Source organism: Ambystoma mexicanum, chromosome 4p (assembly GCF_040938575.1).
Source record: "Ambystoma mexicanum isolate Mex_15411 chromosome 4p, UKY_AmexF1_1, whole genome shotgun sequence".
NCBI lineage: Eukaryota > Metazoa > Chordata > Amphibia > Caudata > Ambystomatidae > Ambystoma > Ambystoma mexicanum.
The window spans coordinates 1,166,354,059-1,166,373,161 of NC_090927.1; the positions used below are offsets into that span (position 1 = coordinate 1,166,354,059).

Below are 19,103 nucleotides of genomic sequence, written 5' to 3' on the forward strand. Positions count from 1 at the left end.
ACTCTCCATGATCAATCATGGTAAAAATATAAAAACTTTAAATCAACTCCAAGTTCTCCAAGTTCTTGTATTAATATTTGTTTCATAAATCTGTGCTGTTTAAAAACATCAACCTTAATCTCACAGTCATTTCATTTCAATACTTCATTCAGAAACTTACCACTCCAAAAACAAGTGATTGATTTTCCCCCAATTGCAGCATATTCCACATTCCACTGGTGTCACAGTATTTACCTGGTTTACAAATTTTCCCCATATACAATGTCCTCTGGTTTGTAAAACCTGTACAATAAACAATTAGAAGCTTCAAGGATTCAACCTCATCATTTTGAGCACAGTATCTACAGGACAACTCTGATATGGCGACTTGTCTTTGAGCTCCAAGAACCTCCTTGTTTTCAAATAGATTCAGGTGCATTTGCATACATTTCTCCCTAAATCTTCTACATGGAAACTTAACCAGGTATTTCAGTAAAGATCTTACACTTCTACTTTCTCCGTTATACTCCCTCAATCAATGTACAAACAATTATTTTGTCTTGAGTGGCAATCCAGTCAGCTTTGTACACTTTACTCTCCCTGGATTAGTGATTAAATCTTCAGTTGTTAGATGTAAGTGTATCAGACATTCAATACATTTCTTTTTCCAAAAATCAAGAGGACACTCCGGTTTTCTTCCAGGAATAGTTCAAGATTTTTCAGGGGGGGACTGAGTCAGCGATATTTAAGAAACAGGTTTAGAGACTTACTGAGTACATGGAGTAAAGTCCCAGTTCAAATTTTAGCAAGGCGATGGAAAGTCCCTTTGGTAATCCCAAAACCTTCTTCCAGAATATTCCCTCTATAACATCCCAGATCTGCCATGGGAGATGCAATCCTGCTTCAGCAACATATGTCAGAATCAGTATGAATTTCATATTATAAAAGGTCACAATGGGGATCAATGAGAATCTACCAGATCTGTTCTGGAGTACCTGGCCCTGCATGGCCAGATTTTTAGCTTTTGTTCTCAGATTTGTTGCCCACAGAGCTTCCATCATGCTTTGGTTAATACATACTCCTAGATATATGATGTTTTCGATTCTTTCTAAATGTTCTTTCCCTATGTGTCATTTAAATGTCTGAGTCCCTCCACGTGCGTTTATCATCGTTACTTTTGATTTTTTAGCATTAATACAAAGATCATTAGTTCTGATATAGGACTCCAAGGACGCAAGTCTTCTCTTGAATCCTATAGGCCTTTTATCTATCAGGATTAAGTCATCAGCGTTTAAGACCCAGGGTATTAAGACTCCATTGACTTTAGGTGGAAAGGCCTTGACTTGAGATTGGTGTGCTGCCAAGTCCGACATATATAGGTTAAACAGGATTGGTGCCAATGGACAACCCTGCTTCAGACCTCGAGGAGTTTTAATTTCACTAGCAAACCCCCCACCCCCCATCATATTCATGCTTACTTGCATAGATATTCGAGTATAGCTCCCTTATTGCTGGTAGTAGATGTTTGGGGCATCCGAAGGCCTCCAGTTTCTTCCACCATCTCTCCGTGTTGATCCCATCAAATGCATGTTCAAGATCAACCAAGGCTACATTTATTTTGATTTTGTTCCTGTTGCCTGCATTTTCAGGATATTCATCAGGAAGAAGTTGACAGATGTCCCCCCCCCCGCCCCTCCTTAACAAATCCCATCTGTTGGGGATCCAGGATTACAGCCTCATTTGCCCATCTGACCCAAGATAAGAGAAGCAAAAGGTTTCACCAGAATATCAAAAAGGGCGATAGGTTGACAGTTCTTTGGATTCAATCTCTCATTCTTCTTGAAAATAGACACAATAATAGCCTTTTTCCATGACAGTGGAACCTTCCTTGTTCTCATTATTTGTTGAAATAGGCCATGGGCAAAGTCTGCCCACTGCTCTGGGTTCTGTCTGAAGATGCTATTCGTCAGCCCAACTGGTCTTGGTGCTCTAGAGGTATTCCATTTCAGAATGAGAATCAAGATGTCACTTTTCTCAAACTTCCAGGACCATGGCTCACTGTTATCACCAGCTCTCTCCATTTCAAAATGGGCGGTGGGAGAAAACAGTCTGCAAAAGTGATCTACCCAACTTTTTTCTGACAGTTGCACTGCTTCCTGGGGCGTCCCTAAGGAGTTCATTCCCAGGTCAGTCTGTAATTTCTTTTACTCAGGAGTTTTCAACATAAGTTCCTTTTCTTTCACCCATCGGTGTGCAGCCGCTCCTCCAGGTGTCTTTTTTCTCCTCTTCGGCCATCGCCTGCTCTCCTTGTGCTTGTCGAAAGTGCTGGCGAGCAGCGCTCGCTGCCTTCGAACCGTGCCGCAGCAGCCCTCTGAAGTCTTCTGTGTCCCAGAACTCTGGCTGTGCTCTGGCACAAGGGATTGAAGGCGTCTCAACCATCTTGTGGCCTGTTCGGGCCCCGGCGTCTGTCTCCCTTCTCTGCAACACACAGCGTCCTTTTCACCAGCCCCTCTCCAGCCTGCTCCATGTCGATTCGCTGATGTCGATTCGCTGCATCATTCTCACCAGGCGAGTTTCGCTATCTTGCCGGTCTCTCCTTTTATGCACCTGTGGCCTATTAATTGGTTGCAGGTGCAAGTCATTTGCCTGCCCATAGTTAACCATCAGTGGGACATACCTGGCCATTGTAATAGTATTCCCTCATAGTCCTCCCAGTACCAAAAGTGGTGTGAGTGAATGGAAGTATGCCTCACTCCCAGTTGCTTCCTCATCGTCCCAGTCTTAAAGGAATATGATTTTGGGACAGTGTGTGTGTGTGTGTGTGTGTGAAAGAGGAAAAGACCGACAACCTACGGAGGCAGGTGGACGGTAGGGGTTCCCTTTGGCAGGGGAAAGGGGGATACCATGCCGCACCCAAAGACATCCTCTCCCCACTCCCCAAGGTCCCTCCACCCAGGTGATCCTCCCTCACATAGCCGCCACCAGGGACGGGATCCAAGAGCGTTGGCCTTTCCCTAGCCACCTGAGAGGAAGATCCAGGGGGGGGGGGGATGGGAGGATGCCCTCGGGTTGCTCACATTCCCCAAGTCACACAGCACAGAGCATATATGGGACTATCTGCTACAAAGACTAATGTAACATCTGCATATTTGGTTAAAGCTAATGCTGGAACCAGCCAGCCCGGAGAAGGAAAGTAGAATGTCTCTTTGAGAGAAGATGCATACTTTACTGGGACGAGTAGAGGAAGATGGAGAAGTAGAGTATACTATGCCGGGGTAGCCCCCCTGACGCAAGTACGCCTTGAGCACGCCCCGCTCAACCCAGCACTGTCGCAGACCACCAAGTGACCCATCCTGCCTGCGCTCTGCTGCAAAAGACTGTAGCCGCACTGTGGGCACGTCATTTTGCCCTCCACACTACAGACCACCTGTGGACTGTAGCCCTGTTTGGCTCTCTGCTTGCAGCTGCACCTGTCATTTCCACCACTGTGACTACCATCAGAGCTGGTCCTCCTCCTTGGCCTCTGCTGCTCACCTCATTGCCCTGGATGCTTTGCTGCTCTTCCTCCACTTGAATCTTTCTGATCTCATCAACTGCCCTTGATCATTCCCTGCTGCATATTCTAACCTTGGACCCTGCTGTTCTCACCTCTCTGAGGCTCTGCTGCTGATCTCCAAAGGATCCTACCACCCTCACCAATTCGCCCTCAGACACTCTGCTGCTGATACCTTCACTCCACTGCCTTGTCTCCCACTCCACTGCTGTGACTCCCCATCCATCTTCTCTACAACCTCACCTTCCCCAGCCCTCACCCCTTCCCCCTCCCCTCCACTGAACCTGCAACAGCTCCTGATACCTACTCCAACTGTGGGCACTCTGCTGTGTGGCCACCAGCATTTACTCTCATCCCCTTCCTGCCATGCACTCTACCTGTTTTTTCCTCCGTCGGCCTCCCTCCATCTCTCTCCCCCTCTCCCACCTCTTCCTCTACCATCTGCGCATCCTCATGTCCTCCTCCCCCCCGCCCACACCTTCCCCCTCGCACAATCCCTTCACGCTTATCCACCTCCACACTGCCAATCCCTCCTCCCCACTGCCAATCCCTCCAGTATCATCAACATTGCCCTCTGGAATGCCCGATCCATCTGCAACAAAGCCACTGCGGCCCTTGATCTGTTCCTCCGACTCAACCTTCACTTCCTTTGCATCACGAGACTTGGATCACCCCCTTCAATTCCACTGTTCCTGCATCTCTCTCCACCCCCTCTTCCTCCTCCTTTCATGTCCCACGCCCCTCAGGTCGCAGAGGCGGTGTCATCTCATTTCACCCTAAATGTTTTTCCACATCTTCATCCTCATCTCTCCCTACCTTCTCCTCCTTTGAATTGCTCTTCAAATCCTTCACTTACTCTCACACAATATCCTTCTTAATCATTTACAGACCTCCTGGCCCCCTCTCTTCCTTATATGAAGACCTGGACCTTCTACTCTCTCTCATTTCTCCCTCCCCTACTCCTCTCTCTGTCCTTGGCGATTTTAACCTCCCTCTCTCAACCTCATCTCATTCTTCCCCTCTTCTCTCCCTACTTGACTCCTACTTCCTCTCTCCCCTTCGAACCCCCCCCCACCCACTCCTCTGGCTCCACTCTCATCTTTCTCTCATCTTACTCTTAATCCCCCGTATCGTCTCTTCCCAACTATCTCTCCGACCATGCCTTACTCTCCTTCTCCCTTACTCCTCCCCCTCCTCACCCTCCTCCCCCCTTACCCTCCTTCTCTCGTCGTGATCTCCGCAAATTCAACCCTTCTCTCTTCCTCGACTCCTGTTCTTCCTCCCTTCCCCCTCTCCCTGAATTCTCATCCCTCTCGGCTGATGACACCCTCTCCTCACTGTCCTCCTCTATATCCTAGTCTTGACCAACTCTATCCATGCCTCAGATAAGGTTTTGAAGCGGAAGTATTTTAAACAAGCTCTATAATTGGAGTGTCAATTACATTTTAAGAGTAAAATTATTTGCATCCACAAAACCGTAAAATGTATGAGACAAGCCACCAAAACATAATTAAACTTGAAAATGAACAGAACACGTTAGAAACAAAACAGAGTTGTGTAGCAAAGGCGTCTGGCTTCAAACAATGTATTACATTTGTGGAAAACCTTCTCCTACACATTAATGTGTATGACCACACCACACAGATGCAGCTTGTTGATAAATGCACACCCCAAGCATTCCAAGCAGTCTGATCAGATCTGAGCACCTCCCAGCTCATTGCCTCAGTAGCACCCCTAATGTTTCTGCTCCTCACTATCCCCTTCCCAAAATAAACAATTCCACTAGCAGGTCTCAGAGTCCGAGGCAGACCATAAAAATCAAGGAGGAACAGCGGCGGGTGTTCTTTAAGCCATTTCCATGGTGTCTCATTTTTATTTTTAAATGAGTAGCGGTTTGCACTCTTTGCTTGTGCCACTTCTTATGTTAAAAAAAAACAATACCTTGCCACCCCGGACATGATGCAGGGGTGCTAGTAGATCTAGTACCTTTGTGCCAGTTTACACAGGTAGTAACAGAGCCCAGGACCTAGTTAAAGACACCCACCTACTTGGACCTTAGCATACACTATGGACTGTTACCATAGCAATGCAGGGAACTATTAGTTCTAACTTGTGCTCTCCCACGGGTTCCAATGAGATCAGGCGTTTCCAGTGTCTCTTTCTCCACTGTGCCTGTAGCTGCAAAGGAGCTCTCTCCCTCCAAGATCTCACCTACGTATGGGGAAGAAATTAAGCTCTGTCTGCAAGTCTTGTTGTTGTATGAATGTGAGCTGAGCTTCCTTCTGTCCCACCTCTTAAATTAGTGAGGGGTTTGGGCTACCCACTTATATCCTCTGTCTGAGGTGGAACGATTCCGGACATTCTCAAAATGTTCTTGACCTCAAATCAGCAAGTGTAGATTCGTAATGCAGTCCAGGTTTTCCTCCGATAGGAAAGGGGGGTTATGGGAGTTGTAGTCCCTTTGTTAGATGGGCCCGGACAACTCGTACTGGAATCAGATTCTCCTGTGTTCCACCTGATCTTAGGGCCAGGAGTACAGGTTTTCTATAGTCTTCTTCCCCACGGATCCATAGGAGATGCTCCAGAAACTGGTTTTCCTTCTGACCAGGAGGAGGATGTGAGGTGTCGTCGTTTCCAAATGTTCGGTTTTGTTTTCCAAACTGGTCTGGGTGATCTTGCTTGGGGATACGATACCACTGGCCTCAAGGGCCTGAGGATGTCATCTACAAGGCGATGGATGTGAGGTTACTTTGTTACAACATGTAAATGTGATTTGTTGACCGATGTACATTTTTATCTTTAAAAAAAATAATCCAGTAATATCAAAGGGCAAGCAGTACACGACAAGATCACATCAGTGCAGAAGCATACTGTTACCTTACCGGTCATGTTGCAGGTCCTCTGATTACTTTCAAAGTGATACTGCCTTCGAGCCTGTGCAATATATTCTGCAGCTTCTCTTTCTTGTACGTCTCTGATTTTCTTTTGGGCATATTTTCCCAAGAGATAAACTCCTACGAAAGAAAAACTCAAGTTAAGCCAATGAGAAGAATTGTAAATATCGATCATGCCGATAAGGCAGTGTTGTGCAATTCTAAGCACATATAGAAAATAAACACCCTAATGTATTACGAACACGTCAGAATGCAAAAGAATGGAGGAAACAACTGAGTGGCTAAGAAATGGCATGTTGCTTATGGGCATTCTAAAAGGTGCTGTGCCACAGAGGTGGAGGTTTTCTTCTCTTTAAACTATCAGAAAATATGGAAACCAGCCCCTAACTGCCAAAAGAAGCCTGCATTACAGGTTTCTACTTTGTTCTTACCTTTTCCAGCTCTCTAGCCAATCAAGTTTGGAATGCATGCTATAATCGCCTTTAAAATCCTGCATTCCGCGTTTCCCTTTGTGCTGTGGGCACTCACTGGCAAAGAGACATGGACTTGCTCCGTCATAGAAATCTCGAGGGGAGGTTCCCTGGCCCACCCCCGCACAAGCTCAAATAGCATTGAGCCTTTAACACCCAAGCGACCTTAACCATTGTTACGAGAGCCGGACAATTACCGCATAGCTCTCAACTCACCCGCTTTTGGCGGGTGTCACCCGCCTTGCAAAGGGCTGACTCACCCGCCCAGCCTCCTGCACTCCCATTCATTCAAATGGGCGTCTCACCCGCCAAAAACAAAATCGGGTGATTTCACCCGCCTTTGCGAGGCAAATGGTTGAGAGCTATTACCAAACCACATACATGTCCTCTGGTAGCATGCTTTAATGCTTCATTAAGGATGGGAAATATTAAAAAGTTTAACAGTTAACCAGCAACTATAGATTACTGTTAGCATGTTGCAATAAAACGGTTCAGATAATTTGAATTTGCCACTGTAAAGAGCCTCAATTGACATCCAGAAAACCATTTGTATTTATGGTTTGTAAAGAAAGCTGGAGTACATTAAGTTGTAAATGGTGACAATTAATCAATATTATACTAATAGTTATAATAACCTATACACTTCTCAACCCCCCCCCCCCCAACCCTGCCTATGCATACTCTCGTGTTATTTATTGTGTCCATTGTCTCACCGTTTGCTTCCTGTGCGTCGTGTTGTATGGCGGCTTCGCCTGTGTCCGGGTTGAACAGGGTCACTGTCAAAGTGATCCATTGCTTAGCGTGGGCACTCAGCGCCTTGCCTTCCCCCCCCTTTATCCGTCCTTTCTTACCCCCCCCCCTCTATTCCTAATCAGTCATACCATGCAAGCAGTAGAAAATTGACACGACACCAGTTTGTGTGGAAAGTTAACATGCCTCAGCAGCTTTATTTGCATAAAGTCTTGGAGTTATCTTACAGGCAATCCGTAATTCACCGTCACCGATACACTATTTCGAGTGCGGCTACCTAGGGCTTCCCCCTCCCCCTCCCCCCCCCCTGATCGTCCTCGTCCGGTGGACGCCTCGGATCGAGCCCGGCCCTGACTATCCACCTCTCTCTACCCCGGCCGTTGTTTGCAGTGAATTTTTTGGTGTGCCCACCATTTCCCCCCGTGCCCATGTCTAGGTCTTGTTGCGGGTGCCCGACCCCCCGCACACTTGCCCCGTTTCCTGCTCAGGCTCTAGCTAAAACCGGCAGCCACGCGGTGCCTCGCTAACATCAGGTTCCTATACCGGCACCGTACTAGTGCCCTTACAATTTCCTATACCGGCACCATACAAGTGCCCTTACAATTTCCTATACCGGCACCACCACAAGTGCCCTTACATTTTTCTATACCGGCACCACCACAAGTGCCCTTACAATTTATGTACGTATCCGTATTTGGGCCGGCACCGCCCTCCGATGCCGGCCCCCACTTTCTGCCTGCCTAGTTGGCCGTCGCTTGCGACGTCCATCTAACCTTTTCTTGCCAAACTCTGCTCAGCCCCCCCTACGCCTTCGCGTTGTTCCGGTTATTGGCATCCTAGTCTTACCCCCGTTATGCCAAAACCCCCCCCCCCAGGTCTCCCTGCTGTGTCCCCGAGCCCCCCAGAAACATCGCAATTCCCTCTCACTCAAGGGGCCCCCCCCTCCAACTGCAGCCTTAGCAGGTGTCCTCCCCCCCTTGGCTGGTGTCATATCTCTTCCAGATTCCCTGTCCCTCGTACTGTCTTCCTTTCCCAACTGTCTCCCCCATTCCCCCGGTCCCCTATGCTGCGCCCCCCCCAGGCCCCCTCTTTCCTGTCCTTGCTGGCCCTCCTTGTCCGGACTCCCCCCGCCCCCGATGCTCCTACCTTTCTTCCTCCCTCCTCGAGCTCCTCCCTCTTGCCCCTCCCCCTCCGTGACGACTTACCCCTGCTGTAAATTTTTGTCCCGGTAGCATACCCCCCCGTATTCTCCTCTTGTTCCCCTCCAACCAGCTTCACTTGCTGCCCTCTTTTTAGTTTGTTGTTCGTTCCCTCCCCCCCCCCGCAATTTGGGTCTTGGAATTGCCTCCCAAGTCCCCTACATCCCTCCCCTTTTTTCCCAGGGCCTCCCCCAAGCCTATTGCTCTTGGGGCGCCGTGCATCTAAACTCTTGGCTGCTCGTTCCCCTGTGGGTCTGCTAGCAGTGCTTTGTTTCAGGGATTGGCCTGTGATTCCTCCAAGACTCTCTGCTGGCTGCCGGCGGCAGAGAGTTCCCCCACACCCAGCTTGCTTCCACAGGGCACTCCCCGATTTTTTTTTTTTTTGGGGCAATTAAAGTCATGACGGGGGCTTAGAACTTGCATGTAAGGGGGGTGTCTGGAATGGTGGAGAGGGGGACAGGAGACCTCCCATCCTCACAGCACTCCTGGAGTGGGTGCTTTCAGACTTAAAGGAGAGAGTTAATTGCCTGTAACATTGAAGCTGCACTAGAACAGTCTTATTAGAATGCGTAAAGAAGTTGGATGCCCCCACACCAATAAGTGTGCCCCTCCCCCACCATCGCTGAAGTTAGCGCCTCAAATGTAGTCTTGAGGTTGTGGAGAGCTGTGGGTTGCAAGGCCCTTCAGAAGACCATAGTCTGTGCAAACATATACTTGAAAAGAGCATCACATTACATGCAAATAATGACTAGAATTGGGTTCATATTCAATTGCTAGCAGAGCTGACTGGTATAAAAACATTGCAAAATTATGCAGAGGATTGTGCTGAGGCGCAGAGATGACTGCTATGTCAGCGACTATGTGACAGACAGCTGGAGCAAAGGTTTCCTGGGAATTCTTACTATAGTCTATCAACCCATAGGGCAACTCTCTACAGTTGTGGGCTCTGCTGTAACTTACTATTATAATGTACAGGATTCATAAAGTGCAAACCCATCTGCGAACCAAAGAATAGCGCCCCCTAGAGGACACAACCGCGGGTTACACTGACGGCGGGAGACGTTCAGAAGTAGTTCGGAGAGGCTGGTAGGGTGCCGCGAGTTCTCCCCTTTGTTCTAGCAGCTCCCGCCTTGTCCTAATCACCATCCACCCACGCCGGATCTGGTAAGTATTGGGGGGTAGGCGAACGGGTCTGCTCGCCGACCGCCGCGTCAGCTTGAGCGGGCCCTATTTAGGGAGGAAGGAATAGATTTCGCCGTCACGTTTTACTTAGTTAATATGCATTGCAAGCAATGTTTTTCCATGTCTTCACTTTATGCTCAGCAGATGGTCGCCGCGCCACACAACAGCTGATTATTTGTTTTTGGCATTAGAGCAGCCTCCAGTGGCTCAAGTGGTAAGTGCTTGGTCTTGGAGCGCCGAGGACCCCAGTTCCAATCCCCCGTCTGCTATCTCCGGGGGACTTTTTTTTTTTTTTTTTTTATAATTATTCCTCGTGGCCGTTGGTAACACGTAGTCCGGAACGGCGCATTTGGCTTCTGCACGGGGGGGTATTCTCAGCTGACCACCCTCCTTTACTCCCCTCGCACATTGATACGCCCCCCCCATCCCTGTTGCATGGCACCCCTCTAGTATCCCGTCATGTTTCGTTTTAGTAACCTCGTGGCCGGTGTTGGCGTATTTGAGGGCTGTGTGGCGAGTGGGAGTAATTGAGTCATTGGTTGTTCTGAGCGGTTGGGGGACTGTTTTAGAATGGACCATTCTATGTGGAAGGGGGTGTGTTACCAGCTGGGCCTGGCGGAGACTCTGCAGCCTCCTGGGAGGCAGAGGGGCTGCCGGGGGTTGTAGTCTTGAAAGGCGAACTCTGGGAATTGTAGGTCCGTCTTCACCACGCGTTCGACGGGAGGGGACAGGTACTGTGTGAACCCACCCCTCTCGTCCCCACCTCTATCTAGGACCCCATGCAGAGTGAGAAGTGCGCCGAATTACCTGCCTCGACCATCGATGAGGCCATGGCGCTCCCTGACGCACAGAAAGCCTTCGCGATGGCCCCAATGTAAACAGACAAGCCGTACAACGGGCTTAAAACAAAACATTACTTTGTGGCACCCGAGGCACAGTGGCCATCATACAAACCAAAAATTTCGGCGCGCCATACGAAAAGGCGCATGCCCACGAGACTCCGCACCTTGCAATCGAACCCCGGTCTCCCGCATTACCAGTCCAAGCCCTTAACGCTTGCGCCACTGGCGGCTGCGCTAATCAAACGTAAAATTCACTCTAAATAAAGCAGCTTTCGTTAAAGCTGCTTTATTTAGTTTTTCCATGCTGTAAACATATCACGCCATAACAATGCCGTCGTGGTAACAGCCCATTTCTTGAACAAACGAGGCACGGGGCCCTGATCGTCACGGCGGCCCCAATTAACGAAAAACACACCATCGCTTTTAAAATTGCTTCGTCGACACCCGAGGCACGGCGGCCCCGGTACCAGTTAACCACAAAGTCAGGGTGCCCAACGTGAACCCACGAACCCCCCGCCCACCCAAGCCAGCCAAGCCAGCAGATTTGCTGCCCGCGCCACCGCGATCGGTACCGCCGCACTCGGCGGCCCCAAAGCACACAAGTAACACGGCAGACAGCCCCAGTTCTGCTCCTCCCCACCACACAATCCACAAGGTGGTCGGGAGCAGAAGATTCGGCACTTGTTGTAGTGCAGGCTGCTTCCACTGCACAACCCCTTTTTGAAGCCTGCATACAGCCACTGCTGATGCTGACGTACAATTAAAAGAAAAGGAGATTGATCCCGTAAAATATTGTATTCCTCGGGTCCGCTCCAGCTGGCGCGGCGGCCAGCGAGCAGACCCTTCTCCCTCCCCCCCCCATACTTACCAAATCCACCGTCTTATAATCCTCCCTGGGCGGGATTCGGACGGTGCCCTCGCTCACTACCCAACAGTACCTGCGCACTAGCGTCGAGGCCACCGCACAATCCCCACCCGAACTTCTGCGTTATGAGGGCCTGCGCCACACCACCCCGAGAACTCTTTCCCCCCCACTATCGCCCCCCATGAACCCGTCCACACGAGACCCGCACAACCGGCCCGACGTTCGAGCGCTTACCTGCAATCCACCATGTGGCGACAAACGATCTCCGGGCAGCAACTTTCGCCAGCGACTCCCGAACTCCTCACTCTTCCACTGGAACCGCGAACTCCTCGCTCCTCCACCCGAACCGCGGGAAACCCAGACGCCAAACAGCCGCTCGAACACAGAGAATAGAGCGAGCTAAAAAAGAACGCAGCTCCGGCAAGACGGGAAACCGAGGGAGGATGTGTGAATGCTCACACCAGCACGGGCTTTTATGCCCGGCTTCTCCCCGGTTTCCCGCCCTGCCCCGAAGCTTTCGCGCCCTGCCAGGGGGGGGCGGGCCCCTTTCCGTCATCATCCGCCCCCCCGGCGCATTTCCCTTACGTGTGTGGGGGGAGGGGAAGGGCGGCCTGTACCGCCCCCACTAAGGGGCGGCGCTCGCCATGCCTGCTTCACCGGCGCGTTCGCCCGCCGGTATGTCCATGCCCAGATCTTGTTTCTGTTCCCTTAGTGCTCTTTCCCACATACCAGTTTCGGCTGCCGACCATTTCTTTAAGTCAACCCACCATCTGCCTACACTTGGTTCCTGTGCATCCTTCCAACTCATGGCTATGCTACGTTTGGCTAGTATATACATTTAGGGGCTGATTCATGGAATTATTTGGGCCGTTTATTTGTTTAACAAATAGGGATTTGCGGAGGAATGGCGCACAAATCCCTGTTTTTTTGGCGCAAATAATTCCATGAATCAGTCCCTAAATCTTTAAGTTTGTTCAATGGTTTGATCTTCGAAATCCTCTTGTATCTACATACTAATAGTTATAATGGGTATGTACATAAGGCAGAATTTCAAGCCCTCCCAGCACACATCCCAGGGATCATAAAGTGACTCTTCCAGTTGCTGCTGAAGAGCCAGGAACTCATAATCAGCCGACACTATTGCAAGTTTCAGGCTAGAAGAGCACAGAAATGTAGGCACAAAAAACGCCACTGCATTAGATACACACACAAGCATCATGTATACACAGCTTGGTAATGACAAAATGTTCAAAAACGAATCACCGTTAAGAAATGATTTTCCTAAGCTATAACAATTGTCGGAACCTATCGAACAAAAAGAAACTCCTGGTTCAGGTAACGCGCACTTAGCTCAAAGTGGCTGCATACTGCTTTTACAGAAAACATAGCAGGAGCTTCTCAGACAGGATGATGGGGATGTAGTTGAAACCGAAATATAGAAATTAGAATGCAGGCACGAACCAGAATCGCAGATAAAATGTACAAATGGCACGAAAACGAGTTGACACAGCCCTTCGCTGGAGCAATGGCATGGGAGTGTTTTTTTTGTTTAATAGTTGAATCTGACTTATTAAGTTTGTGACAGAAAACATTAAAGATCAACATAGCCTTTTGATGTGATGAACCCAGTTCTTTGTCTCTCGCTCTCTGCAATCTCTCCTTTATTGCATAGCATGCGTACATCTAGTTAATAACGCGCCCCCCAAACTCCCATCATCCTCCCTAGAATCATCTCCAAAGAACTGTTCAGTTAAAACTCATTTGTGGCATTGAAAGATGCTGGAAGCCGGTGGCAGGCCGCATGAGGGGGACCGGCACGACTGAGCGATGCGTCGGGAGAATTCGGAGCAGAAAGAAGAGAGAGGAGAGAGAAGAGAGAGAGGGAAGAGAGAGAGAGCGACACACCTCGGCCGGGCTGGCGCAAGTGAAATTCCTGCAATGAACTTTATTTTATAACAAAACGAAATCAAATAAGAACTGAATGCAATTATAGAAGTAGTTCTGGATATCAAAAGAAGTGAAAGCAAATATAAACTCTTGCAATACCGAACAGAATGGATGCAAGTTTGCAAAAAGCAATTATAGGTAAAAGGAACTGCGCACTATATGAGAAATTAAGTACTGGAAACAGCCAGGAGAATGCAAGAAAGTATGACGAATGCATAGTGGCCAAACCAGTGTTAGACAGGCATGGTATCAAGAGAGACACAGACTCAAAAGTAACAGTTTGAAAACCTTTAGTAACGGGTTTTGTGTACTGGCCCCAACTCTGAAGGCATTGTTCCCTCAACTGATGTTTCTAAGGGCTGTCGATGTCTGCAAATACAAAATCCAAATCCGTCTGTGCCTAAACCTATGCTTGCCCTCACTCTTTGACAAAATGTGATAGGGAAGTCTTCTTTAAAGAAAATAGTGGTTCAAAAGGAAAGATAAACCAAGGCTGTTGTAGGTGGTTTTTCCACGAGGTGTAGTTCTGCCAATGTCACAAAAAATGTGCACAATCAAAAAGGATTGTTCGAGAAACCTTCTCTACAGGATTCTTGCAATATTTTCAAACAACTTTCAAGGTCTCTGGTTTGTTGGGCTTCAATTCTTTCAAGTTTCAAACGGAATACAACACTGTTCCTCGTAGGCTTCTCAGGGCTCCCTTCCCCAAGCTCAGGCCACTTTGATGCAACACACAAAAGTTCAGCTTCCAAAAACACTGTAGGCCTCTGAGGGTTCCCTTCCCCATGCTTAGGCCTTCTTTAATGTAACACAAAAGTTCTGCTTGTCAGGATGCACCCTTCATAAATCACTGTTCTTTCAGGGGCAGTATCAGAGACTTTCGAGAACCCCAGGCTCTTTGCTCCTCCTTAGCGCGACCACTCTGATAAATAACCCCTCTCTTCATCTACTTTCATAAATCTCTTAACTTTCCTGTGTTGGGATTTCCTGCACCCCTTTACACACTTTTCTCTCCCTTTCATACTTTTTTCCTACTTTAATGGGCAACTATGCACACTTGCACCTGCTTCCTGCTCCTCTTCACTTTACTGTGCCTCTTACACTCTCTTTCCTTTTTATCATGCTCACTCGCACCTTTTTCTTGCTTTCGGGTCGCTCGCACCCTATCTGTGTTTCTTTCCCTTTTCTTTGCCTCTGCGCCTCTAGCGGCCTTCACTTTTAAAGTTAATTTTTCCTTTTAACTGTGCGCGTCTAGCGCATTAAACCTTGCTTCCTTTCTGTCGTCTTTTCTTTTCGAAGCACTTGCAATACACTTTCCTTTAAACTTTCTTTACTTTCCTGCTGCTTGCAACAACATTTCAATTCCGCTACAGCCTTCCACAAGCTACAGAGCTTCTCTCTTCCTTTCTTGTGAAACTCACCGGTAAGTGCGGCGCTGGCAAGCGGTCTTCCTCCTGTTGCATGGGTCGAGGTCAGGGTCTCACCACCTGCCCCTCCGATACCCTTAGGAACAAGCAGTTCTTTAAATACAGCCAGCAAGTACCTCGCTCCGGCTCCATGGAGACATGGCTCCCTAGCCACGCTGCACCCCCTCTGGCATACTGGGTCAGCGTCTCGGCACTCTGTTCTTTTCCAGGTTCTCCCAGTCTTCCTCACTGCTTCCTTCTGCTACTTGGCTCCCGTGCTCCACACTATCTCCAGCTCATCCTTTCACCTGTGCAGAACCACACCTTTTACAGTCCTCAGTGGAATCAAGTGGTCAGGTGGGCCCAGTTGGAGAAAAGTGCTCAAATCTATTAGTGGGGCAATTCAAAGGTGTTAGATGGTAGGCCTCACTTTGTGTTCCTATGTTGTTTCTATGGGTAGTTCTCATTGCTCCTGGTCGCCTCTTCTTCATCCCAGTACTTATTGGAAATGGCGAGGGTGAGATGGGGTGTGATTGGAAATACCCCATTAAGACTGAGGGAGAGTGGGTTGGGGTATAATTGGGAAAGGGGGGGAAATGGGGGACTACCAGGTCTCTCCCTTGTGTATTCTCCTCCCAATCCCCTGTGACCCTCCACTCAGGTGACCAGGGTCAGGATCTAAAAGCGATGGCCCTTCCCTGGCCACCTCAACAGAAGATGCTGAGGGAGTAGGTGGGAAAACCTTATCAGGTATCTCACACCAGCCACAACACAATGTCAGGAGAGTGTCAGGAGAGTGTGACACATGAATAAAGCATCTCTGTCAAGTTGAACAAGTGGCATAAAGTTGATGGAAAAGCAGCCAAGAAGGGGCATTGGTTGCGTGACCTTGTGGTCAGACAACTGCGTCTAGAACAAATGCGCCCCTGTATGGAAAAGCGACTGACAGCACCTACAAAGAAGCTTGGGTTGTACAACAACTTCTTATGGGTTTTTGAAATCAAGGAACTGAACTGTCTGTGTGAACTAGAAAAAAGAGACAATATCTTAAGATCCGTGAAGTGTCGCAGGGAATTGTGTTTTAAATGGTGGAAGATTTGAACTCTTGGGGAAAGGAACCAATGTGCTTTTTTGAATAATATTGAACTTGGGGAAGCTGATTACAAGCCACAAGCTGGAAGAAGCTCTAAACTTTGCTTTGAATCCCTTTTGTTTTGTTGCTGACATCCCTACACATTGTACAGAGTTATTTGTGAGGGCCAGTATAGGTTTTGGACACAGCTCTAGCCCTTTGGGCGGTGTTTTCTCATTGGAGAGTTGTATTGCTTTAAAGGGCCATTATGTGTTTATTTTCTTAGTTTCACAGTACGGTTCCACAAAAGGCAGGATGCCTTACGCTAGATGCGGACTTTCCATGTTCTGAAACTATCTGAAGTCAGTGCACTGTGATAGGTTGGCAGGAATATCTTTGAGGTAAATATATCACTGTGGAGGTTTGGTTAGATTCACAAGTTTGGTCTTCAATGAGGTTGGGTATTTTATTTCAATTTTAATTTGTAGTTTTGAGCAAAGGTGGTGGCAAAAGGTTCATTTTGATTTTGGTGGTGCACGGATGGGCTGCTGGCTTAATTTAGGTGCACTTGAATATGGTTTTAATTTAGTTTTTAAGTTGTTTCAGTTTAGTTGGTGTTCAAATATGTGTTTTTGCATTTTAGAGTTCTTCAATCATACCATTTTGCTGATGACTGCAGGAGTCTCCGCAGAGATCCTGGTTTCTGTGCATGTTATGCACAGACGTACATTGAACATCCTTTGGTAATACTTTCTATACAAGGTACATAATAATGTTTTTTTACTTGTACTTGGGCATATTCTTTTTGAGGTTTACTTTTGGAGTCACACCAGTTTCATTACTGTGATTAAACATCCACATGAACATGTATAACTTCTTTGGATATGTGTGTAGACATGACATTTAATGAACAGCTTTTGTAGAATTTGTTTAGGCAGGTGAAACTTTGAGTGAACCATGAGATAAGTGTTAACTTTGTATATATCTGTATTTGCAGATCTTCTGCTCCTGAAGAAGGGGTTATTCCCCGAAACGCGTAGAGCTTGAAGCTGTATTCTAAAGTTGGGAGTACATTTCTTATCCGTTTTGTTCTGTTTTCCATGCTGGCCATATGTGAAGCCATATGATATCTGTTTTTCTTGATTCTAGTGAATATATGCTGTTATTTACGTTTTAACCTGATATTTCTGTATATAAAAGTTTAAATGTTCTGAAAATAGACTGATTTATTTCAGTATGTAAGGTGTGCAGGGGACGGGAGTGTCTTCAAGTTTAGACACTTTGTTTTAAGTATAGGTTTTGGACACAGACAGACATGTGCTTCGGACTTCCTGACACAGACTATCCTTAGGTTTCTTTAGGTAGGGAAATTCCACCCGAGCATAGGGCAAGTTAGGCCTTATCCAACCCTGAGTTTCAAGTTAATAAAATTTTGTGGACCAAACTTGAACCGGTTGTCTGTCTGCTTCATGATGCCTTCACATCTTGCATTTTTGATGCGTTAGAAGAGGGCGTTGTAGGTTTTGGTTTCTACGCATGTCCTTCGGTGCGTGAAAGGAGGGCCTTTTTGGGCGCAGTGTCTGAAACGAGCCTACTCTGTGCTTGTATTGGAAACCTGTCATGCGGTGAATGCGATCATGATGGCCCAGAGGACAGAGATGATTTTGAAATAGACTCTTTAACCACGTGGACATGAACGGTCGATGACATGGACATGTTTGGCCTAAGGGTATGTCTTTAGTGGGTTGTGGTGTGTGTGTGCTCTTGCCACAGGGTATTTTCTCTGTACCAGGACCGCTGGCCTGCTTAATGGAGTTGAGGGCTCGCACATGGGGTTTTCCCGAACCCTGATCGCCTTCGACGGCACAGAGAATGTCGACACGGCCATCACTGGATTCACCCACCATGTCTATGGAGGCCTCAGCCTGCATGGCGTGGACAGCCCAGCACTTAGTACGATGGTCCTTTGATTTGCAAGGCTTTTCTGCGTGATCCGTTGGAAGACAGTGGTTATACACCTTGTGCGTGTCCTTCCATGGAAACTTCCGATTACAAGATGGGCAGAATTTTAAAGGGCGCGTTTTCCTATTTGATGAGAAAGGCAGCATGGCGATAAATGGGAATAGAAGGAGTCTGAATATGCATTCTCTAAAAGTGAAGAAGTGTATGACCTCCCCCACTCTCCCTAATGTAAAGGGCCAAGGCCTAGAGAACTCTGCAACTTGTTAACAACTACGATGGCGGTCAAAAACATTCTGAGGGACCTTGACGCATGAAGGACCAGGGGTACAGTAGACGTCACACTAGGCATACACTAACACGACCAGTCGATGTCCCTTTTTGAGTTTCGAAAACAAATCATGTAATTCTCTGCGACTACCACTTGATGTCGGTCTATGCATAGCATGTGATCTAAGCAGATCCACCAGCCTCAGAAGGGAGTAGCTTCTTACCTGTAACTCCATTTCTCAAACGTTGGTATCTTTCATGGATTCACATGCTGTGAATATTCCCCATCGTCAGGCTGGGGAACCTCGGTCACTTTAACCTAGCGTTTTCCTATTGGAAACTTTGACACTTTAGTGTCCTATCAACTTCCTTTTTGGGTGCTTTAGTCCCCACCAATGGGACGTAGGGTATAAATAGCTGCGATGCTTCCCTTCAGATTTTAACTTCCAAAGTAAAGGGAACCCGAACCAGGTTTGCATACAGGGGCGGCCGGCGGGCGCATGTGAATCCATGAAAGATACCAACACTGGAGAAATGGAGTTACAGACAAGAAACTACTCCCTTCTCTAGCATTGGATCTTTCATGGATTCACATGCTGTGAATAGATTACTTAGCAGTACTAACCATGCATGGCGGAGTGTAAAGGCAAACCAATGAACCACATTTTAAACACATATATGAGACAACAAACCCATCAAGTGACAACGTTCAAAA

General features: G+C 47.8%; 1 protein-coding gene across 1 annotated transcript in view; it reads right to left on the reverse strand.

The window, feature by feature from the left end:
- Positions 1-19,103, reverse strand: part of PEX3 (peroxisomal biogenesis factor 3) — a 515,228-nt gene that overhangs the window by 414,618 nt on the left and 81,507 nt on the right. Inside the window, exon 2 of the mRNA XM_069606799.1 lies at positions 6,415-6,546. Coding sequence (XP_069462900.1) covers positions 6,415-6,546 — 132 coding nt within the window. The remainder of the gene's footprint in view (positions 1-6,414; positions 6,547-19,103) is intronic.